Source organism: Rhinoraja longicauda, chromosome 15 (assembly GCF_053455715.1).
Source record: "Rhinoraja longicauda isolate Sanriku21f chromosome 15, sRhiLon1.1, whole genome shotgun sequence".
NCBI classification, from domain to species: Eukaryota; Metazoa; Chordata; class Chondrichthyes; order Rajiformes; family Arhynchobatidae; genus Rhinoraja; species Rhinoraja longicauda.
Window position 1 is genome coordinate 29,788,158 of NC_135967.1, and position 11,823 is coordinate 29,799,980.

General features: G+C 43.2%; 1 protein-coding gene across 1 annotated transcript; it reads right to left on the reverse strand.

Moving 5' to 3' along the window:
• Positions 1–4,847: 4,847 nt before the first annotated feature.
• irg1l (immunoresponsive gene 1, like) lies at positions 4,848–10,543 on the reverse strand. The gene is given in 8 exon segments (XM_078411846.1): positions 4,848–5,891; positions 7,557–7,762; positions 7,933–8,025; positions 9,031–9,218; positions 9,820–9,877; positions 9,998–10,030; positions 10,033–10,211; positions 10,309–10,543. Coding segments are annotated over 8 exon segments (1,911 nt in total). The 3' UTR covers positions 4,848–4,972.
• Positions 10,544–11,823: the final 1,280 nt, after the last annotated feature.

The following is an 11,823-nucleotide window of genomic DNA, read 5'->3' on the forward strand; positions in this document are numbered from 1 at the left end:
AGCCTTTTCGGCCCTCCAAGTCCATGCCGCCCAGTGATCCCCGTACATTAACACTATCCTACACCCACTAGGGACAATTTTTACATTTACCCAGCCAATTAACCTACATACCTGTACGTCTTTGGAGTGTGGGAGGAAACCGAAGATCTCGGAGAAAACCCACGCAGGTCACGGGGAGAACGTACAATGCAGCACCCGTAGTCAGGATCGAACCTGAGTCTCCGGCGCTGCATTCGCTGTAAAGCAGCAACTCTACCGCTGCGCTACCGTGCTGTTAAACGGATTTACTTTGCCCAAACGTGATCCATATTCCTCTATTCCCTACATATCCATGTGCTTATGTAAACGTCTTTTATATGCTACTATCATATTTGCCTCCATTGCCATCCAGTGCATTCCAGGCACCCACCAACCACTGTTTTAAAAGCTTGATCAGCTTCTTTGAATTTTGTCCCTCTCAACTTAAAGCTATGCCCTCTAGTCTTTCACATTTCCTCCCTGGGAATAAGGTTCTAACTGCTTGAATGTTCTGGTAAAAACCACCACAGTTTTTCCTTATCTGACAACACTGATCCAATTACTTCTACCTGCAACAGAATTTTTAACCCATGGAGCCACACAAATTTGTGACTGAAGTCTGAAGAAGGGTTTTGACCCAAAACGTCGCCCATTCCTTCTCTTCAGAGATGCTGCCTGTCCCGCTGAGTTACTCCAGCATTTTGTCTCCTTGGAAACAGTAACCAGTGTTCAATATGTTTCAAGGTAGTCATGCAAAAAGATGGTAGGTGTTGGAGTTAAGGTCTTAAATTGGGGAGGGGGGGGGGCAGTTGGGGGGGGATAAGGCAAGACCAGGCAAAAGGAAACATGTATAGAATAAAAAGATCTTATAGAAACATATAAAATTCTTAAAGGATTGGACAGGCTAGATGCAGAAAAAATGTTCCTGATGTTGGAGGAGTCCAGAACCAGGGGTCACAGATTAAGAATAAGGGGTAGGTCATTTAGGACTGAGATGAGGAAAAAGTTTTTCACCCAGTGATTTGTGAATCTGTGGAATTCTCTGCCACAGAAGGCAGTGGAGGCCAATTCACGGGATATTTTCAAGAGAGAGTTAGATATAGCTCTTAGGGCTAAAGGAATCAAGGGATATGGGGGAAAAAGCAGGAACGGGGTACTGATTTTAGATGATCAGCCATGATCATATTGAATGGCGGTGCTGGCTCGAAGGGCCGAAGAAACTTAGAACCTATCTTTCTAAGTAGATTGGAGCAGCTGCTATGAAGGGAAACAACATCTGACAAGTGAGGTCGAAAGAGCTCAGAGCAGGAATAACCCTTTATGGGAAAGAAGAAAGGAAATTGAGTATTTATTCAGAAATACACCGATCAGCCAAAACATTATGACCACCTGCCTAATTTGCTGTTGGTCGTTCGTGTGCCGCCAAAACAGCGCCGACCCGCCGATGCATGGACTCTACAAGACCCTTGAAAGTGTCCAGTGGTATTTGGCACCAAAACATTAGCAGCAGATCCTTCAAGTCCTGTAAGTTGCGAGGTGGAGCCGCCGTGGATCGGACTTGTCGATACAGCACATCCCACAGATGCTCAATTGGATTGAGATCTGGAGAATTTGGTGGCCAGAGCAACACCGTGAACACTTCATGTTCCTCAAACTATTTCCGAACAATGTGTGCAGTGTGGCAGGGCGCATTATCCTGCTGAAAGAGGCCACTGCCATCAGGGAATACCATTGCCATGAAGGGGTGTACCTGGTCTACAATGATGATTAGGTAATGTGACACATGTCAAATTGACGTCCACATTTATGGCCGGATCCAGCAGAACATTGCCCAGAGTATCACACTCCTTCCACCGGCTTGTCTGTTTTCTCACAGTGCATCCTGGTGCCACCACTGCCCTCGCGCATCGATGAGTCTTGGGCACCCAACACCCTGTCGCTGGTTTGTGGTTTGTCCCTCCTCGGATCACTGTCAGTAGGTACTCACCACTGCTGACCGGGAGCACCCACAAGCCTTGATCTGACCCAGCTGCCTGGCCACAACAATTTGGCCCTTGTCAAAGTCGCTCAGGTCTTTTACTCCTGCCCATTTCTCCTGCATCCAAAACATCAACTTCAAGAACTGACTGTTCACTTGCTGTCTAATATATCCCACCCCTTGACAGGTGCCATTGTAACAAGGTAATCAATGGTATTCACTTCCGCTGTCAGTGGTCATAATGTTTTGGCTCATCAGGTGTAAATTGGATGCGTGTGTCAGGTACAGGCATTTGGATGCGATTGAGTCCATTGTAGTTTATATGGAACGTTGGGGAGAACGTAATGGAAGAAATTAAGAGGACCAAAAGAGGATATGAAATAGCCTGTACGAGCAGGATTAGGGAGAAACCCAAAATCTATTATTATGTTTATTAAAAGTAAGAAGGCAGCTTGTGAAAGAGTAGGTCATCTCGGGGACTTTCAATAATTATGTTCATTAAATACATTGCATGTTTTACTATTGATTACCACCTTTGCACTTGTTTGCAGCATGGGGAGACAGGAGATTTACACGTGGAGCCAGGGGATATGAGCAGGATCTTAAATGAATACTTCTCGTTGGTCTTCACCAGGAATAAGGATATGGGAAATGGAAGGTTTGGAGAGGGGTACATTGATATTCTGGAACATGTCTGTCAGGAATGAGAGGTGTCAGAGATATTAGCACATTTTGGGTGGATTGGTCCCCAGGACCTGTTGTATCCCGTGATGCTTTGGGGAATCAAGGAAAGAATGTAAGTGCCAAATACACAACAAATGGTGTTGTCGTTCATAGCATAGAAGGTAATGAAATGATACAGGAGAACACACCATTCTGCTTTAGTTAAACATTTTGTTCAAGATGGCCGCGCCGTTGTGTTTGGCTGCCTGCCACTGTATGTTTCTTTTTTTTTTTCCTATTCAGATGTGCAGCACTTTGGTCACCGTGGGTTGTTTTTAAATGTGCTATACAAATAAAATTGACTTGACTTGACTTGACTTGACAAATCAGTTGGAAATTGGAATAGTGGCCAATGGGATTTAATTTACACCAGTGTAAGGTAATGCATGTTTTGAAGTCAAATACTAACAGGACATAGTGTGTATAGGTTATGATAAAGTGGTGGATGGAGACTTTATGTTGATGGAGTGTTTATGTACAGAGCGGCCTTGGGAAAAGGACTGTATCTACTCTATGTTTGTCATCAGTTTATAGAGGTCAAAGTCACACTTCAGCCTCTTACATTCCAGTGAGACTAAACTCAGCCCATCTGATCTCTTTTATAAGTAAACCCCTCCATTTCTGTCAACATTCTGGAGAAACCCTTCTGCAATCTTTCTAACATTGCAACATACTTCCTCCAGTGTGGCCACCAGGATTGTACACAAAATTCCAAATGTGGCCTCACCAATGTTTTGTACAGCTACACAGCATCCCAACTTATACTCAATGCCTCAGTTTATGAAGGCAAACATGCTAAATACCTTCTTCGCAACCCTGGCCACAGCAATAACCTTCTGAAGTAAAAAAATATTTGTTTTACTTTATTATAAGTGTTTTATTATAAAACACGTGCTGTCTGGGCTGCCACATGACCATTTAGAGGCTAACCATAAGACATACACCCAGGTCTGATCACCCTGCAGTGGGCCTGCCTTGACTGAGGGTGTCTTGTGATAAAAGGCCGAAACACCCAGTGACGTTGAGGTACAGTCTGAAGAAGGGTCTCGACCCGAAACGTCACCCATTCCTTCTCTCCTGAGATGCTGCCTGACCTGCTGAGTTACTCCAGCTTTTTGTGAATAAATCGATTTGTACCAGCATCTGCAGTTATTTTCTTATATTAGACGTTGAGGTACACAACTGAAGATGTGTCTGAATGGTAGCAACATCACCAAGTGGTCAACACCATGCAAGTCATTTGCAGTGCAAAACCAAGGATTGTAACAGCCAGTCCTACTAATCACTAAAAATAGCTATATCTTAAACTAAGCTAACATTTTTTGGCATAATTACAAAAATAGCAGTCATTAACATGTTAAAATTTAGAATAAATATTTATTAAATTTTCAACAATTATGTCCATTATATACATTGCCTGTTTTACAATTGATTGGTACATTTGCATTTTATTGCAGTGAGAATTCGGGAAAACCAGTGACAAATATCATAAGTTCAAAGCTCTTGGGAAAGGATAGCTTGCAAGTTTGAAGATGTCCAATGATTTTTAGTGGAATCCAGATTGACTAAATTTGCCATGTTCCAATTGAAGGGCAGTCAATGACACGTTTATTATTTTGGAAGTATATCTGGTATTGTCCCTGGGTGTTCTTAGAATTCTATATTCTCTCTATCTCTTTAGACCAAACAGAAACCACGTCGACAAAGTCTGGGCATACTTCTGATGTCAGAGATTTTGGGTATTTGCCTCTTTTTTTTGCAAAAACACTGCCAGAATTTTGAGACAGTTATAAAGTGAGAAATTGAAGGACACTAAGAGTGGTCTATAATCCATCTTTCAGTGTGTATTCTAACAAGGTTTCATGGCAGGAGTGGCTAGCAGCAAGGTTAGTGGCTGGGATTTCCAAGGCAGCATACATGCAATGTAACCTGAACTCAGTACTCCTGCCAGCCCGGATAACCCATCTATTAATCTGTCTTAAGAATATTCAAGGCCTATTCTTAAATTATGCTATTGAAGACATCTTCAGTAACTGTTGGTATGGGTTATATTCCAGTGTCACTAACCCCACCAGTCAGTGGAAGAGAGTATCACATACTGTATCCTCCAGACTTGGGATACCAGAAAATTCACACCCAGAGCGACCCAGAGTTTCAATCATTTTAACACTGATTACATTTCACCCATCAAATTTGAAAAGCCACGATGCTAATATTACATTTGGATATTAGTATAAAGAGAGTTGATAATTTTCATTCCAAATCAGAACATAATGTGGAGCAATCCCTCAAATTTTCAAGGTTTTCAACTGTGTCAATGATAATGTTTATATTGTCCTGATGCAGCACATATGATGCATTGTTTTTGAATTTCTTGATGAGGGATTCTCTAGACAGTGGGTTTCTCCAGTGTCCATAAAAAGTGTCACATCTTCCACGGAGCACATCTTTGTTCTTCAGAACCAGAACCACTTCTCCGTACATTTTCTCAAAATTAGCCACATTATCGTCAGGATGTTGGAGCTCCACTTTGTTGAGTAATTCATTAAGAGCGCCTCGCTGCAGATTGGTTTCATTGAATGATTCAATACTCACATCTCCATCCAACAATGCAGAGCAGGCATTGAATTGGAAGGAATGGCGAGCTTCATGTTCTGTTTTGGGGAATGGTCTGTTGATGTACCGGGAAACAGGGACACGCAAAATTATCTTCTCAATCACAGAGGGTGAAAAAACACCGTCATTGATAGTTGCTAATTGCCTCACTGAGACAGCAGCATCTACCACCCAGTGCATGCCCAGATGAGCTGGGAAGCGCTTAAATGCAATGTCTTGCTCTTCCAGCAGAAAGCTTGTCTGCTCTAGTGGTGCCATCTCCTGAGCTTGATAATCATGATAGAAAGCAGAAAATCCAAAGCAGCCAGGGGTATCATCCAGAATTTTAGCATTTCCCTCCATCCCGTTAGAGGCTAGGAGGGCTGCCTCAAAGCCCAGCCGTGCAGCATTGCCAATGTGGATGGGTTTTGCCTGGGTGGCTGCATTGGCCATTGGTGCCCCTGCAAGTGAAGCTGCAATTGCCAGGGCATTAATACATTGATTGGGCTTAAGCTTTAGAAATTTAGCAATGGCTGCAGCACTGCCCATTGTCCCCACAACGCTTGGAGGGTGGAACCTGGAAGATAAAAAATGCATTCAAATCATCAGATAATTTTGCTATGTTGTTACTGTTGCTTTATATGATACTATGCCAATAGATTTAACAGTAAATGCTGTAATACTTTAATAACGTGCTATTTTATGTATTTGTATAATGTGTATAGATTTGTATAATGTGTAGCTTCTATAAAATGTACTGCAGTTTCTCACCAAGTCAATGCCAACAACACCTCGAAAAGCAGAGACTTCCACCACTGAGAGAGATAAGGTCAGCAACTGGCACCTGGGAACACCACTACCTGCACGTTCCCCTCTGTCCCCTCCTAGCCTGACCCAGAAATATATTGCTGGTCCCTCATTATCAAGCGTCTGAACCCTGGAATGAAAATAAAGTGGTGCAGCGGGATAGTTGCTGCCTTTCAGCGCCAGAGGTAAGGGTTCGATCCTGACTCCATGTGCTGCCTACGGAGTTTGTACGTTCTCCCTGTGACTGGATGGATTTTCTCCCGGTGGCCCACTCCCTTCCAACACACCAAAGACGTGTAGGTTTGTAGGTTGTGTAGGAACTGCAGATGTTGGTTTAAATTGAAGAAAGACACAAAATGCTGGTGTAACTCAGTAGGACAGGCAGCATCTCTGGAGAGTAGGAATGGGTGACTTCAGTCTCAAGAAGGGTCTCAACCTGAAGCCTTACTCATTCCTTCTCTCCAGAGGTTTGTAGGTTAAATGGCTTCAGTAAATTGTCGCTAGTGTCTAGGATAGAACTAGAGTACGGGTGATCAGTGGTCGGTGTGGGTAGATGCTGTATTTCTAAAACTAAAACTACAAAAATATGATTTTTTTTCTCCTCTTCTACAGATTTGCTGATTGAGTTTCAAAAATATAGGGGGCGCGTGGATGTGACCCGTCTGAGTACAATAGAAACAGCAAAAACTGGGTTGTGACTGTTTAAATTATTTTCTATCTGTGAAATTAAATAATTACCGCCAAACTTTCACAATTAATATTTTGGAAAAGCTTTCTCCCTTGATTGTGTCTTTCTTTTCCTCATACTGTTTCACTTTCTGAACATGATTAAATAGTCTACATTCCAAGCACAATCACTGTCATTTACGCCTGCCTAGCGGAAATACTACACTGCAAATTACTGCCGTCAGGATTCCCTACTCTGCTGAAAGATGAACATGATATGTTAGCGTTTCTCCCTTCGCATGTTGCTGACTAGCTGAGTATCTTAGCCTGGGACCGAAAGTGACCACAGTTACCACGTGTTGCCACGAGGAGGCACTGCGAGAGTCTTAATGATGCAGAGGTTATGTACTGACAGGGGGAGGCTTACGCACGCGGCTCTCTTTTTCGCAAAAATTGCCAGTCAGCGGCATCTGGATTTATACCAGGGCACTAGACACATGCGCCACCAACACATGGTAGATGGCACACATTATACAAATGGGTCCCGACCCGAAACGTCACCCATCCATTTTTTCTGCAGAGATGCTGCTTGACCCTCTGAGCACTTCGTGTCTATCTGCAATATATACCAGCATCTGCCGTTCCTGTCTACATACACATCTGCAACTGTATTCTAGACACACTAAACGGCACAAATTGATCATTTTCTAGAAACACTATTAAACTCTTAATAAAATGAATGTTTTAAGTTTTAGCGCCAGAACCTTACCTCTTGGGGATGTTGTGCGCTTCCTGGGAGAAGCGCATTAGGCGGCCCTGAATTTCAATGCCCACGTTAAAAGCCAGCAGTAAGTCTGCGCCACTGGGTTTGGAGTTGTCTGGCATGAGCTGGGCGGCCGCCAGGAGGGCGGGCAGCACAGCCCCTGACGGGTGGGTTGCCGGGTGCCAGGTGTCGTCGAAGTCCATGGAGTGGACCTGGAGTTGAAGAGACAGCGTCTAGATTAGTCCGTGCAACAACAACCAATGGCTAGAAGTCTCCGAAGGATGCGAGGCGGAGTTCTATCGTTAATAGAGTTGCTGTGTCTAGTTTCATTGCGATGTAACACACAAGCAAGTGCTGCCAACAGTGTGCAAAAAAAACTTACCGCCACTCCATTGGTGAAAGCAGCCAGAGTAGGGGAAAGTTTTAAACCACCCCGTCCATACACCGAGCTGACCGGGTCTTGACCATACATTTGCTGTCAGAAGAAAGAATGGGGGAGGTTAGGAATCGAGCGACTGCGTGCATACCAGTGGATCTAGAGACCAGAGCCGTCAATCCCTCCCTCCGCATTCACGTTCACAAAGTCGCGGACGATGTAAAGCGGGCAAGGGACTCGGACGACGGATTCTTCACGCACTTTCACCCAACCAGAATTACTCCTTGCGTTTTGTGCTGTTCAACTTTCAGAATCAGCTCAAAGCTATCTCCAAGATTACAAGCTGAAGTCAAAGCGCTGGAGGAACTCAGCGGACCAGGCAGCATCTGTAGAGGGAACCGGAGAAGCGACATTTCCATCGTCTGAGGAAGGGTCTCGACCTGAAACGTCACCCATTCCTTCTCTCCAGAGATGCTGCCTGACCCGCTGAGTTTTATGTGATACCTTCGATTTGTACCAGCATCTGCAGTTATTTTCCTACACTGTGTTGCTTCACCGTTACCTTTCCTTGGTAAATCAGCATCTGCATTTCCTTGTGTGCACGTTTACAGAATTGTTATATTTGTATTTTATATTTGCACTCAACTTGCTCGCTGTTGTGATAGTCTTGAATAAATGCACACCACGCGGCGCTATACCGAGTTGCTAATTCCGCTTAACAATGAATTCACTTAGAAACAAAATTCTGGAATAACTCATCGGATCAGGCAGCATCTCTGGAGAAAAGGAATATGTGACGTTTCGGTCGGAACCATTCTTCAGATCCTTCTCCAGTCTGAAGAAGTGTTCCGACCCGAAACATCACGTATTCCTTTCCTCCAGAGATGCTGCCTGACCCGCTGAGTTACTCCAGCATTTTGTGTCTATCTTCAGCCTAGCATCTTCCATCCTACATAATGAATTCACTTAGCTTGAGCTGTCCGCCGCATCGGAGGAAACTCGCCCAGTTTACGGCGGGAAGTTCAAGGATAGGTAAACGAGCAGTGATTTGGCACGGGGTATTGCGATAACTGTCCGCTCGCAGTTGGTTCACGTTGAACTTACCCGGCAGTAGTTCAGGCAGATGTCAAAAACATGACTGGTGCTGCCCAGCAGCCCGACCCCAATGTTATCCAGGATCATGCGCTTACTCCTCTGTAGAACCACATCCGAGAGATGTTCAGCCCGAACCCCAGAAATAAACGAGACGAAGCTGCCAGTCACCGTCTCTTTCAGGTCCGGCGCGTTTATAGCTAACAGGGGGGGGGGGGAAACAAGCTCTGTGAAGATGTCTGGAGTTATGGATGGGTCTTGTAAAACAGCGAAGCTATAACTACAAGCTCTTATAGTCAAATATGTCTAGAACTTGTCACTACAACGGTAACAGAAAAGACAACAATCACGGAGCCAGATGCAACATTTCCCGGTAAAGTGAGGGGATTTCGCAATGATAGCGCTCAGATGAGTTGAAAGTAATACCGTTGCCTCGGGCCATGTGTTGGTTACATCCGCTTTATTACAGAATCCGAAACTAATTGTCCAATAACAAAAAAAACGATTTCAGTCATTTCTCTATCGACCTTTCACTCTTCAAGTAACAACTTTAGCCCTGCCTTTAGCGCCATGGTTGTACGCATTGAACAATTTCGCATTCGAAATTTTAGAAACAATTAAGAAAATCTTAACCTGGAAGCAAGCAACAGTGAGTGCGAGGATTTCGCATAATCCGTATTCATCTTTATTGTCACAATTACACTGTATACCTGACGACCGTATACCTGGCGCACGAATACATCAACTGCAAGTAATTTATTTTGATTTCATACTAGAAACCAAATAGAGGATTTTTTTTACCTTTCCGAGATATTTTGTGGATCAGACGCTTTCCAACTGTTACGGAGGACCGCGTTTTCTAAAGAAGAGCAGAATTTATCACAGCGTTAGTAATCGTGTAAAATAATGAAATCAAACAAATACAAAATGATTACAAAGAAAGGGAACGGTTAATCTTTCGAAACTGCAAAAAATCTACCTGCAATGTTGAAAACATTGTGCTCTCTCTCTCTCACTCTCTCACTCTCTCTCTCGCTCCTGCTCTACTAACGCAGCGAAGGTATTTCACGCCGAGTTTTCTCTAATTCTCCCCTCATTAATTGTGGATTTATATAGAGTTGAGAATCGGACAACAAAACTTACGTCATTCACTGCCCCAATTTTACACGCCCAGTGAACACCCCCTGAAGATGCTATTGTCAGCGATTTGCATAATGCATCGCCGGGAATTACTCAGTTTTCCTCATTTCCTCATTGAGTTACAGGAGGGGTTGGTAGTTTCCGAGTTACCCCGGCCTCGCGTGATGCCCCCGTGATGTTCAATGCATGGTGGTAGTTGATCATTTCCTTCTACATTGCATTTGACCGAATGTGTGATTCCCCTTCCACTGGGAAATCTGGGCGCCTCGTGATACAGGTGGTGTCCATCACAAACATTAACATCCCAATGGACATCTCGGGAGAGTACGCTCTCCCGGAGAGTCCCCGGTATCAACTGGCCGTCCCCAAAGTTAAGTTTGTGCATAATCTCGTAAATGCAAACACAAAAATGCTGGAGTAACTCAACGGGTCAGGCAACATCTCTGGAGAAAAGGAATAGGCGACGTTTCGGGCGAGACCCTTTTTCAGCCTGAAGTTACTCCCGCATTGTATGTCGGTGTAAACCAGCATCTGCAGTTCACCGCGTGACACTTTCCAATATGCTTTTGCAAAGTGAATGGCAAGAGCAGGAGAACATTTTGTCTTTGTTTACAATTCTGATCTTGACAGGGGGGCAAATTCTGCTCTCATTCTTTCATAAATTGTGGACCTTGGTGGCAATGCCAATATTCAGTCCCATCACTTATTACCCTTGGGAAGATGGTGACCACGTCGTCCTATTTGTATTAAAGGGACCTCCACAGTGCTGTGAAATAAGAAACTGGTAGCTTCTAGATTCAAATAGTTGGATTAAAGGATTGCATTGCTTGGATGAATTTTTGGTCCTTTTACTTAAACATTCTTCCAATAGGGAGTGCATTGTATGGTATCCTGCATGACTATGGATGTTTGCCATAAAGCACTGGATGCTTTTAGTTACTCCCACCAAGTAGTTGCCAGCATGGATAAGCAAAAATACTACTACGAAATTAACTTCATTGTGTATTACCAATTAAGGGAATACGTTTTAAGATCGATGAAATATGATAATTTAACAGACAAGCTTGGAATGTTTTGCCATTTATAACCAATAAGGGTAATATCAATCAATCATAATTCTTAGCTAGTTAACTCCGTGAAAGCAACCAATGTTCGAGACATTAATAATTACTAAGTTGTAAAACATCCGTGTAGTATCTGTAGATGTCAAGATAATAGTATCATTTTCGATAGGTTTTGCATATTGAACTATATATGTGCATTCAGAACATTTTGTTCAGATCTTCAGATCTTTTGTTCGATTTTTACTCTTCCAGAACAGATTGCGTGGGTGATAAGCTCAACAAAATGCAGGGTGTATTGTGTATAGCTGCATTTCTGTCTTTGTGAGGGTTGCTTAAGAAAGTTGAGTCACCAGTTATTTTTCAACAATGTTAATTAGTATTGTTGCAATCTATCTAAACTTCTTTTTTGACGTATTGACATTTTGCGAAAAGACGGTACACTAAACATCAGAAGATGTTTGATTATTTTCATATTCCCAATGCCTTACACCACATTCTGTGACTAGCAAAGACATAGTATAGTTAAATATGCCTTTCATGCATATTCTCTAAAATTCATCCTTCATAAACAGAATTTATGAAGCTAATATGGAGTGTGGTA